This window comes from Triturus cristatus, chromosome 1_2 (genome assembly GCF_964204655.1).
Source record: "Triturus cristatus chromosome 1_2, aTriCri1.1, whole genome shotgun sequence".
Lineage (NCBI taxonomy): Eukaryota > Metazoa > Chordata > Amphibia > Caudata > Salamandridae > Triturus > Triturus cristatus.
The window spans coordinates 875419357-875442154 of NC_140580.1; the positions used below are offsets into that span (position 1 = coordinate 875419357).

Below are 22798 nucleotides of genomic sequence, written 5' to 3' on the forward strand. Positions count from 1 at the left end.
GGGTTTCTTCCTTTGTACATCAATTCTAAGTTTAGCTGGAGTTAACAGTGCACAGGCAATGTTTTTGTCGCGGAGTTTGCGTTTACATTTCTCAAAGGCTTTCCGCCTTTTCTATATTCCTGCACTGAAGTCAGTGCAGAAGGACAGCCTTTTGCCATTGCAATCTCTGTTTTGGGTTGCCATTGTGAGGAACTTAACTTTATCTTCTTACTTTTGCATGCTGATCATTATTTAACTCCGCAAGAGGGAACAGGCTGCTGATTGCGCATGGGGCTCCTGTGTGTCCTCCATTAGAATACTGCAAAAAAGCCCCTAGATACGGTTGGAGTTTTGGAAAGAAGTCGCAAAGAATGAGTCTATGTGGTATAATTCTGTACCTTTGAGTGGTCCTAGAAGTCTAACATTATTTTTTCTGTGACCAGTCCTCTGAGGGCTTAGTCCAGGTGGAGAGAGGATTGTATCTGGTGTAGGCATCAGTATGTGTTAGCTCAGAGATGAGTATTGAGAAGTTGAGAGTCCTTAGATAATTCATTAAGGATCTTGGTAATTCAAAATTAGGTCAGTCAAACCAGATGTTTAGATCATTCTTGATGCAGAAGTTGTTGAGGTTTAATGTTCTGTGTCTAGTTCAGAGGATTAACTTGGAGGGTAGGGGAGGGGATGGTTAGTGAGAAGCAAAGGCAGTTGGAGAAAAAAGATTTTGAAGAAGTATTGGTGAATTGTGAGGCTAGTTGGACAGGAGAAGAAGTTAAACATAAGGAAATGGGAGATATATTAGGAGTTGAAGGCCCATCTCCCTGTTTAAAGAGGTATGCTAGTGCTTCACAGGGTTAGTGGGGTTTGAGAGATGGTGAGCTGGAGTTGGTTAATACAGAAGGGAAGAAAAGAGAAGTTAAAAGGCATGGAGCGCCTGAGAGTTTATGGTCATAAGACAAGCGAAGGGTGATAGAGAGAATTTAGCTTAGATGGATTGGTGGAGGGCAGAGTAGAGAAGGAGTGGCGCAGTCGCCTGCTTTTCTTAATTTGGCTTAGGAGTTGTGGAGTGTGTGTTGTGCCAGAAGCTGATAGTTCTGAAGAGCCAAAAAGAGGCAATTGATGGTTGCGCAAGAAGGGTGCTGGGCGTTTAGGCTGAGTGAGGGTGAGAGGAGGGAAGGGAAAGATAGGTTCCCTCCTACTCCCAGTAGGATGGCGGTAGGGTGCAAGAGTGGAAAATGGGGGAAGTGGGGCAAGAGAAGCTAAGATAGAAGGTGATAAGTGTATGGAAAGTCGCAAACCCAATGAGAAAGTGTTATCGAAGTTGTTATGGAAGAAAGTAGGAAAGGGAGGAAGGGGGAGGTGAGGAAGGGGCAGGTGGGTAGAGCAGCCGAAGTGAAGAGTCAAAGGTTAGTGTCTTTGTAGAGTACCTTAATACACAAATTATTCAAAAATTGATTGCATAAAATTTCTCCACACTTGAAATACATACAGCTTCTGTAGGTCACATCTAAATTAAAAAATCATAACAAATTGTCTCAGCCATATGAGGAAAACTCTTCAAATGTATTTAATACTTAGCAATGTTTTGGATATGCACCATAAAAATGTCCTGCACTTTCTGTATCCTATTACAAATGCAAGTTCGTTTACTATTATATGACAAAGGAATGGGCATTAAATAACAAAAACATTGTTGTGTCCCTAAACCTGAGTCTTCCAACATCCTCTGCATACTCCCATCCCCAAAAAAGATATTTTGAAGATATTGAACAGCGCAGCCCTTGGGGATAATCTGTAACTTGCCCTTAACACGGGGTTCGAGTATTACTCACACCACTGGTTTTAGACATTCTATATTCCTTATTACAATTCAGAATTAAGAACAGGCTAGCATTGAGGACAAACAAGCCTAGAATGGTGATTCTCAGCAATCCTGGATACATGGGCGGCTCCTCTGCTAAGGCGGTGGAGTGTCGCCCACTGCTCACAGAGCAGAAAAAATAATAATAATAATAAACTCGTTATTATAATTTTATTTTTCTGTGCTACGGGGCTGGGTTAGAGCGGGGTGGGGCTGTGGTCACAGGGGAAGGAGTGGTTTGCACACTCCAAGTGCACATGACTGCTAGGCTGGCCGACTTGGGCTGGCCAAACAGTCATGCACACTTTACATCTTTCCCACCAGGCTGTCCCCATCTGAGTACCAAACCACAGCTCTCAGACCAATCAGGTGGCTATGGGAAGCCTGGGTGATTCCTGGTTTGCACCTCGCCAGAAGAACGGCAACGTGATGGAGGAAGGGCGGCCATTTAACCGGTTACATGCATTGGGCAGCTGGGAGCCATCCGATGCTATGGTGCTCTGTATGTCAGACGGCTTCTGGCTGTCCGCACACATGACACCAGAAATTCCTCTGGTGCGAGCACCAGGTCATTTTCCTTTAGTCCAAAATAGCCTCGGAGCTGGAGTATCGCTCCCCTAGCCTCCGAGGCTGTCCTGGGTTTTCAGTGAAATGACGATCAGCGCGCATGGCGTGCTGACTTCATTTCACTGAAAACAAAAGTGAAATGACCTGATCTTTTCATTTCACTTTCACTGCTTTAATGCTCAGGGGGCTATCTCAGCCCCCTGAGCACCGAGGCAGATGGGAGGGGTATCATTGAAAAGGGGAGAATCTCCCCTTTCCACCCATGCCTGTGGATCACCGTAGGAGGGCGATCCTCAAGCAGAGATCCACCCACTATACACCAGGGTTTTGTTTCTTTTATAAAAGAGGGGTAAGGGCTGAAAACTAGACACCTGAGGGAGTCCAGGGATGTGTGGTTTGCATTGACCCCCGAATGTGTTCCTACCCAGAATCCCCTGCAAACCTCAAATTCAGATAACTAATCACATTTTCCATACATTTCTGTGTAGGAAAGTTTTGGGATCACCAGGCTGACACAAATTTCCTACCGTCAAGCGTCCCCACCCCCCCAGGCAGTGGTGGCTGCTCCACAATGGCGGAGGAGGGTCGCCCCACTGCCTGGCTCAAAGCCAGTAAATACAAAAAAAACGATGTCATCATTTTTTTTATTTTTATTTTGCGCCTCCGAGCCAGCTTGCGATGGGAGGGGCGGGGCATTGGGAGGAGGAGTTTGACGTGCACTCCAGTCCCTAAGTGCGCATATGTGTTTTGTCCGGCTGTCTCAGGCTGACCAAAACACACAACCCCACAGAGTCCCTAGTATGAGCAGGACATCTTTCCTGCCTGCTCAGACCAAATTCCTGCAGGGCTCTCATGTGAGAGCAGCACTGGGATTGCAGGGAGTCCGTGACGCGGCTCCTGTGCTTGCTGGACCAGGAAGGAGCCAGCTCCAGGTACGTTTTTACTTTAACTTAATTTTCTATTATACCCCCACGCTCTTCCCCCCTCCCGTGCTCCCTCCACCTGCCCACCACCTCTTTATTGTGGCAGCTGCGACTGCCCCCAGGTCGCTAGATAAAAGCTGTACCTCATTTGTGTGGGTGGGCCAAGTACCAGTGACAGGGAAAGGCCCAAAACATATTGTGAAGACATCAAAATGATCTATCACAAAACGACCTAGTTTTGAAAGAGGATCACCTGCATTTTTGGCCCTGGGCTGTGAGGAAAATTTGTTTTTTGGAAAAAGTTTGAGGTTTGCAAGGAGTGTTAGGTAACAGAATCTGATGACAACCACACAAGTCACCCTATCCTGGATTCCCCTGAGTATCTAGTTTTCAAAAATGTACAGGTTTGCTCGGTTTACCTAGGTGTTGGCTGAGCTAGGGTCCAAAATCCACAGGTAGGTGCAAAAGAAAGGGTCTGATCTCACTAGGAAACATGTGATGTCTCCACATTGCATTTTGGGCAGTTTCCTGTAAAGGGCACAAGGCCTATCCACACAAGTGAGGTACTGTGTTTATCAGGAGACTTAGGGGAACGCAGAATAGAAGAACATGTCTTATTACCAATTGACTTTGTATGCAATTCTGCCTTCCAAATGTAAGGCAGTGTGTAAAAGACAGAAGTCATTTTGAAAAAGGCCCTCTAAGTCACATGCTAGTATGGTTACCCACAATTTCGGAGATGTGCAAATAACCACTGCTTCTAAAATCCTTATGTTGTTACCATTTCATAAATACATAGGTTTCCTTGATACCTATTTTTCACTCTTTATATTTTACCAATTGAATTGCAGTATACCTGGTACACAATGAAAAACCATTGCAAGGCGCAGCTCAGTTATTGGCTCTGGGTACCTCGGGACCTAGGTGAACCTACAAGTCCAATTTAAAAAAATATATATTTTTATTGACATTTGCATGTCAACAACACTTTTCCAAAACAGGCATATTACAGCAATTACAGTGTTCTTGGTTTAAAAAAATCAGGATATATGATCATGTAATATAGGCTATTGTCATTGTTTTGCTTCTTTCGGACTAAAGTCCACAAATCTCCTAAGTCATCACTTTTTTAAACATTGATAACAATAACTATAAACTTACCCTCTAAGCCTCCCCCCCCCCCCCGGTCATGGGTTGCAACATTCACTTTGAGGCTTGGAAACCATCTGTTCTATTGTATACCTCCAATATCTATGCTATTCTCTGGCATATGGGGGACCTCAGTTATGGGTTACGGGCCAGTCCCTTCCTGAGTGGAGCACGAGGAAAGCTTCTCCCTCTCCGATGGATCTTTGCCTTTAGTTAAATCTGTGATCATTAGGTACCAGGCCCTCGTATCTTCCTCAAGCTTATCATCTCTCCTGACCATGTTCATCCATACTGATTCCGCAGTGGCCCACTCCATCATATCTTTAATCTACCTCTTGAAACTGGGTGGATCTGGACTCTTCCAATGAATTGCGATTCACCTTTTTGCTAATACGAGACCCAGCTGTATGAACTTCCAAGTGAGTTTCTTGGCTTTTGGCATAGGTAGTAGTCCCAACACCACTCCTTTTACAGTGGCTGGTATGGTCCATTCCGTGACAGTCTGCAGAAGATCTATACCCGCCCCCAGTAGCGCGCCAGCTCAGGACAGACCCACAACATGTGGACAAAATGTGCGTCCGAGCATTTGCATCTGGGAGATGTGTCTGCCCGGTCCGGGTATATTTGTACAGTATTCGGGGAGTGAGGTATGTCTAGTGTACCACATTATATTGGATTAATTTAAAGCGTGTTGAAGATTATCTGTTTGACCCCTTCATGCACTTTCTGCCATTGCGTCTCTGTAAGGGGCTCACCCATTGCATCATCCCATTTTGTGTGTAGTGGAAGGGGAGCAGTGGGGACATCCTCCGTCAGCGCTCTGTATATGTGCGAGACCAACCTTCGCCCTCCCACCAGGGTGGTTACCATCTGTAATATTGTTGTGACCTGCAGCTCCTGTGGAAATGTCGGCTACAGTTCTCTGGCCACCGCTGGAATCTTAGCGTACTGAAGGAACTGTCCCCTGCCTAGTCGGAAAGCGCTATCTGCTTCCTCTCTTGTCATGAACCGCTCCACGATGTATAAATCCCGCATCAAAAGACAGCCACCCTCCCTCCATTTGTTAAAATTCATTGCTTGCCCTGTCCGTTTGAAGGGTGTTACCGCCCACAGTGGAGTTTCCGCGGCATACGGTGCTCTCTTAATTACCTTCTGTACCACCATTCCCCAAACTGACGCAAAATGACGTATGACTTAGGGAAAAGATCCTGGCACCCTTGATCCCATCATAAAAAGTTCTGGGAGGGAAATCTCTTCATGCGTGCCCGCCAACAATCGCTTCGCCCAGTTGTCTTGCTCCTCAAACCAATGTACCACATGCTGAAGTTGTGTGGCCATGTCATAAAAGTTCATAAAAGTTCATAAAAGTTCAAACGGGGAACCTACAGGCCCCCCTTCCCCCACCGTCTCTGCAGGGTGCTCAGCTTTATCCTCTTCCGTTTGGGCCTCAACAGTAATTCTATGACCAGACTGTCAAGCTGTGAGAAAAACTTTGGCGGAACCATATATAAAGAATTCTGCAGGGTGTACAGGCATCTCGGCAGGATGACCATTTTAGTCAATGCTACCTTCCCCATTAATGACAACAGGAGTCCCTTCCAGAAGGCAACAGATCTATTGATACCGTCTACTCTCTTCCTATATTGTCGGCTAGGTATGCTGTGCTAGTATGTGTCAGTGTGATCCCCAGGTATCGCACCCCATCAGGTACCAATCTCATCCCCACATTAGGTAGCTTGTTTTCAGGCTTCCCTATTAATCCCCCCATGGGAAGCAGCTTTGATTTTCTGGCGTTAAGACGTAGGCCAGACCGTACACCAAACCTTTCCAGTTCAGCAATAAGCACCGAGACTACCTCCTCCGGGCGGCGCAAGCATGCCATCAGCATACATAGAGACCACATGGAGCGCTTCCCCCTAATTGTATACCCCAGCCTTCCACCTTCCATAGCCAGTGGCTCCATCGCTATGGCGAACAGGAGCGGGGACGGGGGCACCCCTGCCGAGTACCCCGTTTTAAACCAGAACTCTCTGAGACTTGTCCTCGTATACGTACCCATGCGGTCCGTCTATTATATATGACTTTTATCCATTGTATAAACTGTTGTCCCACTCCCATTTTGGCCAGCACTGCCCACATGTAGTCCCACTCCACTGAGTCAAAGGCCTGCTGGAAATCCTGCAAGCCCAGCGCCCAATCTTCTGACTCCAGACTTGGAGCATGCCGGACGTGTGCCAACTGCCGTAAATTATGTGTGGTATTTCGTTTAGGGATAAACCCGGCCTGATCTGGATGGATCAACTGGGGCATGTATGGCAGCAAACAGGACGGGAGTATCCCACTCAATATTTTGGCATCTACATTGCGGAGAAATTTTGGCCTATAGGAGCTCGACGAGAGGGGGTCCCTATCTGGTTTAAGGAGAATGGCTAGGATTGCCTCCAACATTGTATTCGGTAATGTTTTACTATCCAGGGCCTCGTTGAACATCTCCAACAAGTGATCCACCAGCAGGGGAGCATATTTTTGGTAAAACTCCGCAGGGAGCCCATCTACACCCGGGCATTTCTCTGGCTTCAAGTGTCATATAGATGCTAGGATTTTCTTACTGGAGATTGGTGCCCCTAGGACTTCCGCCTCTGCATCATCCAGCATGGGGAGAGCCACGCCAGCCAGAAATTCCTGCAACCCCACCGAAGTAGTCCGCCGGGCACCCGTGCACGTGGACTTCAAATGCGATGCAAATGCCCTCAAAATCTCTCCTAGTCCGACTCCATCACTGGTCTGTAGTTGCAATATGGGTATTTGTTCCTTTTCTGTTTTAATAAACCTCGCAAGCAGCGCGCCTGATCTATCCCCCTGCATATGCAACCTCTGGCTATATGATGTATATGTGACTTTTTCCAATCTGGCCCAGACATCCAGTAGCTCCCTGCGCAACCTGGTCCACTCAGCCAAGTATCCCTGCGTCTCACGCACAGTGCCCTCTAGCCTCAGCAATTGGCGCTCAAGCTTTGAGATGTCCATATCTAACTGTTGTTTCACCCCATAAGTGGTCTTAATGCGCACCCCTCTTATGACCACCTTCATCGTCTCCCATTCAGTCGTTCTGGTGAAAGCAGACCTCCAGTTCTCTCGAATATAGTTTTGTAGGGTCTCTGAGATCACTGCATCGTAAGGTTGCTCCGATAGTGCTTCCACCCTGAGCCTCCAAAAACCTACAAGTCCTATATATCCCGGCAACCAGAAGGCTACATAGCTTTAAAAAATCTGCCATACTTTGAAGAAGTTACAGTTGAAGACATAGGCACAAATGACTGGTTTTTTTCAACTCAATTTCAATTTCTTTTTATTTCAACTGTTACTTTCTATAGGAAAACCTTGAAGGATCAACACAAATGGCTTCTTGCTGAATTTAGAATGTTGTCTACTTTTCAGAAATGTATAGCTTTTGGGATCTATTATTGGTTTCAAACCCCTTCCTACCATTAACTGGAAGGAGGCAGAAAGCACAAATAATAGGAAAAATAGGCTATATCCCACTCAAATGCAAATACTATGTGGAAAATCTTGATTTTCTAACAAAAGTCTGCCTGTTCCTGAAAACTGGGAAGATGGTGATTGTTGCACCACAAACCCTTAGTTGATACCATTTGCAGGGAAAAAAACAGATGCTTTCTTCTGCAGTACTTTTCCCCCTTTCTTCCCCAAAACACCTAAATGTGGCTGTATTTTAGCAAATTTCTCAGTCTCCTCCAGGGGAAACCACAAACCCTGAGTACCTATAGAAATCCCAGGATGTTGAAAGAAAAGGACGTAAATTTGGCGGGATACCTTAGGTGGATACAAAGTTACGGGGGCCTAAGCGTAAACTACCCCAAATAGCCAAAGAAAGGCTAGCAGCGAAGCGGTTAAAAGGTAAGCATTCTTTTTTTGTGTGTGTGTTTTTTTTTCTCCATACTTTCCCGTCTTGCCACCCCAGTTCCCTGCCAGCCGCCACTGCCTGGGTAAACATAGTATCTGTTTTCAGTGATCTACTTCCACACAAAAGTTAGCAAAATGAGGTTTCTCTGTCGAATGCACCCGTCTGAGTACTCCACATAAATTGACAACGTAGCATATGAATCTTTCCACTTAATGTATCTGAAGCGTGAAAGAAGAAAGATGGCAATTGCCAAGTGTTCATTCTCTGATGTTAAAGCTTGGAAAAAAGTGACCGTTACACTGAAAAATTATCGGACGAATGGACCTTTTTTTATAGTGGGCCATTCAATGCTCAAAAAGGGTTTGAGTGCGGAGGCCCTTTGTGAATCGGGCCCTAAGCTTTCAGATAATGGGCAAAATAGAGCCAAGATGATAAAGATCCTTTTTAGGTCTCGCTGCTCGCTCGGTGAGATCTATTGTCGTCGGGTTTGTGTCCGAAGCGGGGTGGAAGCTCCGCCTCCGCTTTTCATTTGCGCGAGTCACACTTTATGTGAAACGCTCGCATTTCATTTGGAGATAGGCTTTTTTGTTCCCTCCCTGTCTCCTTTCCGGCTCGCCCACCGGGACTGGAGATTGTGCTTGCGCGCATGTGCTCGCGCTCATGTGCTCATGAGAAAATGCAGGCAGCTTGTTTTAAATATTGCAAGTGTATTCCGGTCCATAGATTGGAACTGGACTACAGGGGACATACAGACAGTAATGCGTCTGTGCATACCAGCGATTAGAGTTCAATACTGGCTCTGTCATTTCATAAAAAATGCCTGTAACTTCAATCGGAAAGATGTCATCTCTGGTAGAACGGACACAGGCATAAACATAAGGCAGCGTGCAAGGATAATATCGATACTGGCCATGTCAGTAACAAAAACGCCTACATTCAAAACAACAAGTCGGTTTAACTACAAGCAGTCTGCATATTACGGATTCACATTTTGCATACAAAATGAGACAGGAGCGGACTCCAAAGGGTCACTCAACCAGAATGATTTAGATATGAACCTGGTGCCGCATGCTCTGTATAACTCTAGGCAACTCTACCCAATGCATCATGGCCGCCTGTCAACAGCACACGGTGAGCTAATACTTGTTAGGATGGGGCTCCTTCCCGACGTGCAGCTGGAGGAAGAGTGGGCGTACCATTCTGCTGTGCAGCTGGAGGCCACTGTTAATTCATACCTTCGGTAGGGGCATGAGCAGGGACTGAATGCGCGTGCCAACAGGGAGTATTGTGAACATGCGTTTTATTTTAAAGTTATTGGTCTTGGAAGTGGGGGCGGAGAAGGCACAGCTTGAGGGATAAGCACAGTGTGCAGCTGGACGTAGAGTGAGTGTTACATTTCTTACAAATCCCCGTCCTTCGCACCGAGTGTGTCAGGAAAGTTAAACCCCCAACTGCCTGTCCACCATGCAGCTAGCCCTGGGACAGTTCGAGCACCTGCAAGTGGGGATAGGCACTTCATACAATTTACCATACAGTCAGAGTAGTCGCCTGTCTGGTTTCTTGGCCTAAGTGGTGTCCGTATAATATAGTTTTGGATCGTTAGGTAGGAGAGACGTGTACACATCGCAGTAGTCATAAAGGACTTCGGTCTTTATTTGTGCTGGTACTATCTTTATTTCTTCTAAGGGGCGTTGAAGGGAGCTTGTCCTTTTTTTACCCGTTAGGCTCATACGATCCTATGTTAATTTTGAAGTGCTCGGACTCTACAACAAAGTGGTCTCCATCGCTCAGTAAATGCGTTGAATACATGATGATGTGCCTCTGTGGCACCCGTATACTGGCATTTTGAAAAAAAAGTGCAACATCCACGGCTAAAACACTGGCGGTCACTTGCTCACCAAAGATTTTACTTTGCATTTTTTAGGTCTCGCCTGGCGTTAGCAGCGCATGCGTTGCTCGCCCAGCGAGATTTATTGTTAAGGAGGACTTTCAGAAGAGGGCTTGAAGCCCCGCCCCTCATTTCCATTGGCTGGCATCACCGTTTATGCTAAACGGTGGCCTGCCATTGGAAATGAGGGTTTTTGGCTCACACCCTTTCACCTCCGAACCGGACTCCATCGCCTGCTTTGCTGCTTTTCGCAAAGCACTTTCTTATCTTTATGGGGCCCCATAAAGACAAGAGATCCAGGTTTGTTTATGTTTGATTCACTATAGAACTGTTGGATACTGGAGAACGACCCAACGGAGCTGGACCTCATGTTTTGTATAGACGAAGAAAACTTAGGCCAGGTAAATGTTGTGCAGTTACATGAAAGTTAGTTTAACTTTGGTTTGCGTGTGTTAGGTTTGCGATCTCCTGTTAGACGCACCCCCATAACCCCTTTCAGTGTTTCTAAGTTGAATCGCCATATCGAACCGACATTTTCTCTACTTTCCTCTGGCATTGAGTTCTTCCAGTGGGGTCTTAGGTTGCAGCATAGCATAACCCTGTCAGTGGTCCGTGAAGTGAGTAAAGTACAGTTGGAAAGCAAGCTCTGCGAGGTGCTGATGTATGCGCAATGCTGTGGCATTAAAAGAAACCGATTGCTTCTAGACTTGAATTTAGAAATTAAAGTCAGAGCCGATAAAATGATACTTGGTGCGTCATAGATGTGAACATGAGCGCGGGGATAAAGATTCGGATACTGTCTTGTGGTGTAGGAGAGTAGGATCTGCTTCACATGTTCACCCCCACTTTTTGCTGGTGTTTCACTGTTGTTCGACTTTAGTCTGGCTGGGACCCTGCTATTCAGGGCCCCAGCCTAGCTGCTTCCTCTCTAAAATGATTCCATGTACTTTAAGTACATTACAGATTGGATCTGAGGTGCCCTTGTAAGCCCCTAGTACAGGGGTACTCACAAACATTCTGTCGGGGGCCAAAATTACAGTGTGGTTAGTGGCCGAGGGCTGCACTGGTAGGGGTGGAGTCAGTGGGGAGCGGGATCAGTGGGGGGTGGAGCTAGAGTAAAAAAAAAACCTTTCAAAACATTAGACAATGCTGTATTTCACAATCAGATGCAACTACAAAGGTTAATCAACACTTACCACCGCTAGGGTCCACCTGCTGGTGCTAAGACACCAGGGCTTTTAAGATTTTGCGGCGCCTTCTTAGGTCTAGCACGGGAATGTGCTCCTCAGGAGAGTGGTCTGGGAGCCTGGTCAGGAAGGCTGAACATGGTTCACCAGTTCCACTTCAGCAGCTCTGACCATAGCACCACATCCTCTCCCCCACTGATCACCATACTGCCCCACTTAGAGAAACTTGCAGTGCACTGACCCGCTATAAACACCTGGATGTGACTCAATTCTAATTACGCACTTGACAAGAACAATATGCTGCCTAAAAAAAATTAACATCCTAGAAAAAGGAAACACTCATAGGGAATGCAAGATTAAGTAAAGCATGTGAAATGTAAGCAGTGAGTGCTTTCGCATGAAAAGGTAAGGCCATGAATACAGGGCCCGGAAGGGACCCATTTCAGTGCCCATTGCTTATATCCTTTCAAAACATAGGCGGTATGGCTTAAAAAGACCACATTCGTAAACACCAAGTCGCTGTACACATTTTTTTTCCAATTCACCCATCAAGCAGGTATTTCAGTACCTCCAGGAAAGGTGCACTTTCCCACACAGGGAAAACTATGTTGTTCAAAGAGGGGAGAAAACAAAAGTATCACTTCACTGCCAAACACTGTAAAGTGGCGCTAATGTGTTTAGGTGTGAATAAATCAATCTGGCCACCTTGCAACCACTCGGTCTTGCTTTAATTAGTTATTTATTTTTTACATTTGGAATGTTTTATTCCTCTCCACCCCGAGGCTGCACTTAGAATTTGAAAAATGTCAGAAAAAGACGTTTCCAGCAAAAATGTTTTCTTTTTTGGATCCATTTCACAGGGGAGCAAATAAAAGAAAGGAGGAAAGAGAAGGTAATACCTGTTTCCTGAAGTCTTGGTTTTCACTAACTGAGGAGCGAGACCGAAAGAGAGGGAAGACTCGGAGGCTTAGAGGCCGTCACAGGGGCATGCGCTCACAGTTTCATTTATAGGGGCTCGGGGAGGCTGCGCGCAGGAGCCATATGGACCAAATGTACATAGCTGTGCTTACGAGGCATGCAAGCCTGACATATTGTATCTCAATCTTACAAGGCAAAATTAAAGTCAGTGGTACTGCACGATAGTGATTAGGGTGCTAATCCAATTCATCAGAGTCTTTAAGAGCTGCTCGCAGCAGGAAAATATACATGCCAAATGTTCCAGGTCGCATGGTTTCGCTATATTAAAAAGCAAGTTCATTGCAAGTTCATATCCCAGGTCTCGCGCGATGGCAAACTAAAATTAGTGTGAATGTTTCACAAAAGAATAAAGATAAAAAAACATACCTGTGCAGGCGCTGCTGTGAAGGTTCTCCGGGGCTGCAGGCTGGAAGAACGTTGTGACAACAGGGACACAGGAAGCTCACCAAGGTCCTTTAAAAGTCAGCTGTAACTAGCGCTAGTTACAGCTGACTTTTAAAGGGCCTGAGCTTCGTGTGACGTCAGAGGCAGGCAGGCCAATCAGAGGCAAGCAGTAAGCAGAGACGATGGCCGCAGGAGGAAACGTTGTGAATACGTATTAAAGCGTATTCACGTTTGCTCCTGCAGCCATCTTCCCTGCTTACTCCAAGGAAGTGTACTGTAATCGATCAAGGTACACGGGCCGCCAATGAAGGCCGGGCGGGCCGTACTATGAGTAACCCTGCCCTAGTATATGGTATACTATGTACCCAGGGCATAGGTACCCCAGAGGCCTACCAGGGGCTGAAGCATGTATTATGCCACCCCTAGAAAGCCACCCAAAATGACACCACAGGTCTGCTACTGCATCCTGGGTAAGGTGGTGCATGCACCCCTTACAGAGCTATAGGTTCACTATATCTCACCATATACACACATATAAACCTATAAGTCACTCCTATGGCAGGCCTTATCAGTCCTGAAGGCAGAGTGCTTGGTTCTTATGTGAGAGGGTGCCCCTGCATGAGCAGAGCCCCTCTTCAGCGTTCGGAGACCCTTCTCTGATGCTGTTTGTAGTACAGCCTGACCATATACTCTTAAGTGCATTATAACCAAACGGTAAATGCTAACTTTGGACTGGCTGCGGGGGTATGATTCCAAGGTGTTTGACACCAAACATGTCATGTTTGGTGTCAAACACCTTGGAATCATACCCCAACACCAGTAACTGGTGTGGGAGTATGATCCCACCCTACTATAGGGAGAGACATGAGAGCACTGGTATACCTGGTAGGAACTTGATAGAGCCCTGGCATCACAAAATGGATGCTGCAGCCACAGACACGGGTCTGGCCTCCTGCTGCTGACCGAAACTCTGGCAGGGTAGGCCTGGACAACAGGGTTTCCTGTCACAGGGAGGTGTAACCACCTCCCAGACAGGCTTATGTGTATTGGGGCTGGGTGGGAGCACTCTCTGAGTGCTTGCAAGTCCTGCACCGGGGACACATTTGGTGTCCCTGTGCATAGTCCAGCTCAAACCGGTTCAGGGGCTTCCAGCTCCTGCTCTCGCACAAAACTGGACAAAGGAAATGGGTGTAGCCACCCCTCTTTCCAAACCCCAAACCCTCTCATAGGTGGGTCCCCAGAGTATGTCAAACCCCCTACCTTAGTATAAGTATGGGACCCCTGTCCTTAGGACTTTAGATTACCCTGGACGAAACTCTGAAGCTGAATCCTGGACGTTCGACACTCTTCTCAAGACCAGAGGACTGAAGAAATCTCCCTTGGGGTCAAGGAGTGACTCCCCTGCTTGGCAGGCACCAATGAAGCAATTTGCCGGTCTGCATCATCGAAGCTCCCGCTGGACTCCGAAGTATTTGCAGCCCAGGAAGAGGATTTCCAGATGTCTCAGAGGCCGACCCGAGTCCCCTGCAAAGCTGAGACCCGCAGCCCTCGTGAGTAGTGTGGAACCGGAACTCCTGGTCACCGTGCATTTCTGCAGTTGCATTGACTTCTCGACGTCTCTTGAAGTCGTGCTTGGGCTGAATTGTAGCCCCCACCTCGAGCACTGAATCCACTGAAAATTGTCGGCCTGGTCATTCCGAGTCACCCGTGGGCCGCCATTTTGTGTTTTGTCTTGAGGTCCCTTCGCGATCCCTGGTCCGTTGACTGGTGGGTCCCTGAGGGGGTAACTTTGCATTTCCTTGGGCTTTCCTGGTTGCTCCAGACGTGCCCTGACTCCCAACCAAGTGGTGAGTCCACACAGACCTTGCTGGTCTGAACCGAAGCATCTTTCTCGTTTCTGTGTGGGTTGCTGTTGCCAAGGCTTGTTGTGTCCAATCCGGGCACCGACGCTGCAGCACTCGACATCCTTCGTGGGACAGCTCGAATCCAGCTCCTGGTCATCCTCGACGCCTTCTGGACCTCATGACTAAAGAGTCAAGCTTCACCTCTTTCACCTGAAATCACCCGACATCGGTAGGCATCTGCTCATTGCCTTCCTGGTCACTGGTAAGTGACCCAGACTCTGTCCCCTCTGCTTTCAGGTTCTTCTCATCTTCCATCCAGGCTTGGATCTCTTCGGACACTTTGAATCTTCATCGGCAGCAGCACTTCTTCGCTAGCTCCCATTGAATTCGACGACGCGACTCGACACCAAAAGACACCTATGCACTTGGCTTCCCTAGGTGCGAAATTTTAAGCTATTGGCATTGTAAATGACAATGCCTTTTTATTTATCTGTTTTTAAAATCAACACATGGATAAAAGGTTTGTCATTTACAATGCCAGTAGTTCAAAGTCTCACAAATGCGAGACCGATTGCATTGCAAATGCTTGTTTTTACAAGTTAGGTTAATCACACCTGCTTGCTTTACCAGTTCTGGGAAACGTAAAAAAGGATTGCTTTGTGAACACAACTCGTACAGATGATACATGAATGACAGCAGGGTGATTGGGTGTAATTTTAAGAAGTAAATAGTTCATCATGCATTCCTAAGTCTGTTTTTCCTGGAAGTCGAAATGACTTAAAAAACATGGACCCGTGAGACCTAGCTACCAGTCCAAAGCAGAAATGCGACAACTACTGGCGAGAATATGGCGTTCCCCCTGATGCATCTGCGTCAGGGGGAACGATTCGGTCAAAAGAAAGCTGAACATTAACCAGACTGTGGGGGTCACGGGACACAAGTGCGTATTATCAGTACTGCAGTGCCTAGGTAAACACACAGGTGTTTCTTTAGTAGATTGCAAAAGGTGCATGCATTTACATCCAGTCATTACGCTACACCATATCATGTCACGATCCCAGAACATTGCGAAATAAACAGAAACAAGCATTAAAAATGCAATAGGTCTTGCCTTTCATTAAGTTAAAGCCATTTGCTTTACTATACAATACCATTAGCAAAGCAAATGGCTTTAACTTAAACAAAGGCGAGACCTATTGAATTTTCAATGCTTGTTCTATTCGTGTAACTCTCCCATGTCCTCTACCCCTACAATCCTTGCCAAACATCACTTCTACCTGCGACTATCCTTAGTGAGGGCTGAGTAGCCTTAATCTGCTCTGTAAAGCCTCGTCCACCCGGTAGCACCCCTTGTCGTCCATCTGCTCTACGGAGTTAGTTGTTTCTTTACATCAGAGCACTTGCCTACTCCTACTCCACTTCTTTTAGTTGCACCCACCTTCGATGTGTCAGCAGCGACGTGTCAGCATCGGCGTGTCAGCAGCGGGGTGTCAGCAGTGGGGTGTCAGCAGCGGTGTGTCAGCAGAGGCGTGTCAGCAGCGGTGTGTCAGCCGGGGGGTGTCAGCAGTGGCACGTCAGCAGTGGCACGTCAGCAGTGGCACGTCAGCAGTGGGATGTCAGCAGTGGGATGTCAGCAGTGTGTCAGCAGCGACGTGTCAACAGCGGCGTGTCAGCAGCGGCATGTCAGCAGCGGCATGTCAGCAGCGGCGTGTCAGCAGCGGCGTGTCATCAGCGGCTTGTAAGCAGTGGTGTGTCAGCAGTGGTGTGTCAGCAGTGGGGTGTCAGCAGCGGGGTGTCAGCAGCGGGGTGTCAGCACCGGGGTGTCAGCACCGGGGTGTCAGCACCAGGGTGTCAGCAGTGCTTTGTCAGCAGTGCTTTGTCAGCAGTGGTGTGTCAGCAGTGGTGTGTCAGCAGTGGTGTGTTAGCAGCAGCGTCAGCAGTGATATGTCAGCAGCGATGTGTCAGCAGCGGTGTCAGCAGCGGTGTGTCAGCAGTGGTGTGTCAGCAGTGGTGTGTCAGCAGTGGATTGTCAGCAGCAGTGCGTCAGCAGCGATGCGTCAGCAGCGATGTGTCAGCAGTTGTGTGCCAGCAGTATTGTGTCGGCAGCAGCGTGTCAGCAGCAGTGTGTCGGCAGCAGCGTGTCAGCAGCAGCGTGTTGGCAGCGGCGTGTCAGCAGCGGCATCAGCAGTGATGTATCAGAGTGGTGTGTCAACAGCAGCGTCAGCAGCGATGTGTCAGCAGCGATGTCTCGGCAGCGGTGTGTCAGCAGCGGTGTGTCAACAGCGGTGTGCTAGCAGTGGTGTGTCAGCAGTGGTGTGTGAGCAGCGGTGTGTCAGCAGCAGTGTGTCGGCAGCAGCGTGTCGGCAGCAGCGTGTCGGCAGCAGCGTGTCGGCAGCAGCGTGTCGGCAGCAGAGTGTCAGCAGCGACGTCAGCAGTGATGTATCAGAGTGGTGTGTCAACAGCAGCGTCAGCAGCGATGTGTCAGCAGCGATGTCTCGGCAGCGGTGTGTCAGCAGCGGTGTGTCAACAGCGGTGTGTCAACAGCGAAGTGCTAGCAGTGGTGTGTCAGCAGTGGAGTGTGAGCAGCGGTGTGTCAGCAGCGGTGTGTCAGCAGCGGTGTGTCAGCAGCGCTGTGTCAGCAGCGGCGTGTCAGCGGCGGCGTGTCAGCAGTGGCGTGTCAGCGGTGGTGTGTAAGCAGCGTCGTGTCAGCAGTGGTGTGTCAGCAGTGGTGTGTCAACAATGGTGTGTCAGCAGTGATGTAGCAGCAGTGGTGTGTCAGCAGTGGCCTGTCAGCAGCGGTGTGTCAGCAGCGGTGTGTCAGCAGCGATGTGTCAGCAGCGATGTGTCAGCAGCGGCGTGTCAGCAGCGGCGTGTCAGCAGCGGTGTCAGCAGCGGTGTCAGCAGGGGTGTCAGCAGGGGTGTCAGCAGTGGTTTCAGCAGCAATGTGTCAGCAGCGGTGTGTCAGCAGCGGTGTGTCAGCAGCGGTGTGTCAGCAGCGGTGTGTCAGCAGCGGTGTGTCAGCAGCGGTGTGACAGCAGTGGTGTGTCAGCAGCGGAGTGTCAGCAGTGGTGTGTCAGCAGTGGTGTGTCAGCAGCGGCGTGTCAGCAGTGGTGTGTCAGCAGCGGCATGTCAGCAGCGTTGTGTCAGCAGCGTTGTGTCAGCAGTGGTGTGTCAGCAGTGGTGTGTCAGCAGTGGTGTGTTAGCAGCGGCATCAGCAGTGATATGTCAGCAGTGGTGTGTCAGCAGGGGTGTGTCAGCAGGGGATCAGCAGCGGTGTCAGCAGCGATGTGTCAGAAGTGATGTGTCAGCAGTGGTGTGTCAGCAGCGATGTGTCAGCAGCGATGTGTCAGCAGCGTTGTGTCAGCAGGGATGTGTCAGCAGTGGATTGTCAGCAGCTTGTGTGTCCGCAGCGGTGTGTCAGCAGCAGTGTGTCAGCAACGGTGTGTCAGCAGCGGCATGTCAGCAGCGGCGTGTCAGCAGCGGCGTGTCAGCAGCGACGTGTCAGCAGCGACGTGTCAGCAGCGATGTGTCAGTAGAAACGTTTTTGCGCTTCTGGGTACAGCTCTTCACACCAAACGTGTTTCTATACGTTAAACCTGCTAGCACAGAGATAGTGGCAGTAACAAGGTATAATGTTACACAGACTTCCTTAAGGTGCCTGTAACAATGAAAATGAAAGCACCCGCAACAGGGGACGGGATGCAAGCTAAAGATTGTGGGTTTGGGATCCGCTTCCATACAAGGTCACCTCCGGGACGTAAGCTGTGCCACATTACGGTCCTCAAACATTTCTGGCATCATTGTAGCCTATTTGTGGGGGGTGAGTTCAGAGACACCGCAACTCTGCTCCGTTACAAGGTCTCTGTGCTGCCAATGAAGAGGATTTCAATGACCCCTGACATTTGATGAATCATACAAGACCCCCTGCCTCTGCTTGCGGGGTACGCCAGAACAGCAAAGCTGTACCTATAACATACCTAACTGCAACACCTTCCAAGAGTATGTGAGGCTGGCCGGAGCCCCACGTACACGCTTACACTCGACCTTGGCATTACACGCGCATCCTCCGGCAGGCACTGGTGCTGAACGACAGCACTGATGACACAGCACTCCCCCTGACCATGGTCCTTCCCTCAGGGTGTTGGGCAGGACTTGCAAAGCATTCAAACCACATGTGAGAAGTTGGCCTGATATATGCTGTCCACTAGTTATAGTGGGCACCCTGTATCAGCCAAACAACCCCTTATTGGTTATAGGTTAAATACAACCTTTATTGAAAGCTGTCCTAGTGGTAGCTATGGAGAGCAGCCTTCAGGCTAAGTCTTGAAGGAATGTAAAGCAGCTTGTTTTACCAGTCTATAATCTCTTGAGTCACTAAATGAAAGATATCCACACCAGGTGTATATATATAAAATATATGTATTTATTACTAAACACACCCTCCTAGTCTCTTTATGAGATTAGAGGTCAAAACACATAAGTTACACTTCAATAATCACAGTAAAATAGCACAAATACACGTCAGGCCCTAGGGGCGAGCAAAACCATATACTAAAATAGTGGTACAAGAACCACGACTTAACTAGACACAAGGTCTAGAGCCTGTAGAATCGCTGGGACCCCAAGGAACCACCCAAGGTAGTGACACAGGGGACCCACGGGGGTCGTGTGCAGTGTGTGAACACAGCCGCAAGCTCCCATTAGCTTTTATGGGGAAAGTCGCGGTTAGATTTTTAAAGATTAGGGACACTTAGAAATGAGTCAGGACCAAACCCTTTTGGACTTAGGAAGTTCTAGGGCTAGCACCCACGGGAGCACCGGAGACCTATTGCATTGCAAATGCTTTTTAGTGTTTCTCGTGAGCGAGGTTGTTTTGTGTCAGATCTAAGGAAGAGGTTCTGTAAGGAAACAGAAAATGGGTTCAAGAATTCGTTTTCTTCCCTCCTCACATGCAGATGGATTTGTCCATAAAAATTCAAGGCAATGCAGAAATATTTTAAAATGCTTAATTTAACTGTCATTTTCAGAGCATGTTTACTATTTTTTGCAGGGTTTGGGATTTACATTTACCCGAATACTTTCTTTCGCTACGAAGGACAATGGAAAAAAGGGAAAAAACATGGTAAGTTTTTTCTTTCCACTGAAGGCTGACACCTCCACAAGCTATGACCTGCTTTTCTTACCATGGTGATGTGACAGTATGTTGAAATCCCAGTGTAAAGTAATATAGTGTATTTCACATCTCGTATTACCCCCCTCCCACTCTCGGTGTGCCCCCCTCCCTTTTCCATTATGGTCCCAAGAGTGTCAATCCTAGCTCCTTCCAGGGCCTATATGACCAAACAGCAGTCACCAAGAGCTCATTTGGCCCTTAACCCAAGATGGCCAGATGGCAATGCCCTGAGGATGGTGGCTTTTAAAAGTGTTCTATGACTAGTGTCCTAGTTAATCCTTAACCAAATTAACTTAATTTTTCTACCTTATAGCTGCAGCTATGGTTTAGTTGCGCTCTTTACATATAAACAAAAAACGTACAGTTAGCATTTTAGAAGTCCCAAATAATCTGAAACAGGAAATCACGGAAGAAAAAAAAGCTGACATGAGGGCTTATGAGTCCAAACTTAGGCCCCGATTACTAGTCTGGTGGTCCACAGACTGCCAGACTCGCAGAGACGTGGCGGTCTCTCGAGTGCCCTATTAAGATATGGGCGATGGGACCACCACAGCCCACTGCCGCCACCAGGAAACCGCTGTTCCCTCGCGGTCAGGAAGCAGTTATATGCTTGGCGGGTCCCCGCGGACCCGCCCAACATACTACAAGTTTCCTCTCCACTACAGTTTTCATGGCGGTTCCACTGGTGCCTCACGCCCTGTGGATGCACACCAGGGGCACAACAAATGCCTCCCTGTGTGTATTCACACCAGTTCCTGCTTTGCAGGAACTGTTTTTGGCATTCTCACTACTGTACCCATTTTCAGGCCACTAACGTGGGATCGTCAAAAACGAAGCCCGCCAGACAGGAGGACACTCCTAATCTTTCTGGCAGTCTGACCACAGCTTTGGCAGAGCAGTGATGGCGCGGACCCAGCACTGCACCACCAAAGTCGTGAATAGGCCCTTAGTGTACATGAAGTAAGAATGGGTGAGAGTTTAGCATTCTTCTGAAATTGGAGGTTCAGTTGTGTTTGTGGTAGTGGATGAGGTGGGTTCCAAAGGTTGGTAGATGTGAAAGATTGCTAAGAAATGTTAAAATGGGCAGAGTTGGAGAAGAGATGTAGACTAGTAGAAAATTGTGGGTGCGCCAGAAATGTGTATGAGAGAGCAAGTGGTATAGGCAGAGACATATGGTTCAGAGTATAGTTGATTGAGATAGGTTGGTAAGAAGTGGACAAAGATACATCACAAGATTGACACAAGCCGCGGGGAGTTGCATGTTGGCAAGATTTTGTAATTGTGCATACCGGCACGGATTGATGGGGTGTTATGTTCAGGCGACAGCAGACAGGATTCGGTGATTTGAAGCTACCAGGGAGCGTCCAGTGGGTAGGCAATTCTCTCTACTGAGGGGACCCGGCCATCGAGGCCCCCCGACACAAGCCGACCAGTTACGACCAGGACTTCATGACAACGAGGAAAGGGCTTAGGCTGGTCACATGGAATGTCAACGGGTAAGGAGACAAGATTAAGAGGGGAGTGGTGTCGCAATATGTTCATCGCCAGGGTCTTGATATGGTGCTCCTGCAGGAAACCCATCTGCAGGGAAACTCATGTAGGGCCCTGGATCAGAAGGGGTACCGAATGTTGGCACACTCGGGCTTCACTTCTGGATCTAGGGGGGTGGGAATACTCCTGCGGAAGAACTGTCCATACGTGCTCCATAAAACCTGGACAGACCAGCTGGGGCGGTACGTGGCTTGCACAGGTACGTTGGAAGGGATAGTACTTAATGTAGTTTCAATATATGCAAATCCTGGCCTTCAACGTATGACTCTGTCAGACGTAGCGACTTTGCTTCTAAACCTCCCAATGGGCACACTAGTGATGGGGGGTGACTTTAATTGGACGATAGACGGACTAGTGGATAGATCCCCCCCTAGACCGGACTCAGCACGTGGTTCCCCTCTGCATGACTTCGTGAAAGCCCTGGGATTGGTGGATGTCTGGCGTTGGGCACATATCAGGGACACACATTTCACATTTCAGTCGGGGTCCACGGGAGTCAATCAAGAATAGATTACCTGTTTACACATGCACAGCAAATCCACGAATTTTCGGACTCCCGATGTCTGGCACGGGGATCTCAGACCATTCCCCTGTGTTTACAACCCTGGGTATGCGACACCCACAGCAGCCAGGCCCAATAAGGATTCCACCCTGGGCACTAAAGGTCCCTCACATTAAAGACACGTTGAGGACGGATATGAAACACTATTTTGCAGAAAACACTGACTCGGTCACATCAGCGATAACACTTTGGGGGGCATATGGTGCGGTCATTAAGGGCAGGGCATTGTCGGTGATTGCTGGCTATAGGGCCTAACGCCGCAGAAGAGTACTGGAGTTGGAAACAGACATTCTTCGACTTGAAGGGGTGAACTCCCGAGATCCGAAGGCGGATACTCAACACTCACTAAATATAAAACGGCAAGATTATAAACAGCTACTGCTGGAGGACGCAGGTGGGAGACTGTTGGCCAGCCGACATCGTATTTATAAACAGGGGGACTGTACAGGAAAGTTATTAGCATGGTTAGAACGGAGAGGGCAGGCGGCACGATGGGTGCGAGCACTCAAGGGGGCGGATGATACCCAGATTACTGACCCGCGGGAGATCGCTGAAAAGTTCGCTCAGCACTATAAAACAATATACGAGGCCCCAGACGCCTCCCAGGCGGCGTGGGCTGCAGACCTTCTAGCAACTATTGAGGTGAAGGGGTTATCTGAGCAGGACGGCTTGGCACTGGAGGCGGAGCTGACCGCTGAGGAAGTACATAAGGCCATACAAGATGTTCGATTCGGAAAAACGGCCGGCCCCAATGGTCTCCCGATTGAGTTAATTAAGCCTATGGCCTCCATGCTAGCACCTCACCTTCTCAACCTGTACAACGAAAGCTG

General features: G+C 48.3%; 1 protein-coding gene across 1 annotated transcript in view; it reads left to right on the forward strand.

Moving 5' to 3' along the window:
- MORN1 (MORN repeat containing 1) overlaps positions 1-22798 on the forward strand; it is a 1183871-nt gene that overhangs the window by 16060 nt on the left and 1145013 nt on the right. Inside the window, exon 2 of the mRNA XM_085609315.1 lies at positions 19733-19804. Coding sequence (XP_085465441.1) covers positions 19733-19804 — 72 coding nt within the window. The remainder of the gene's footprint in view (positions 1-19732; positions 19805-22798) is intronic.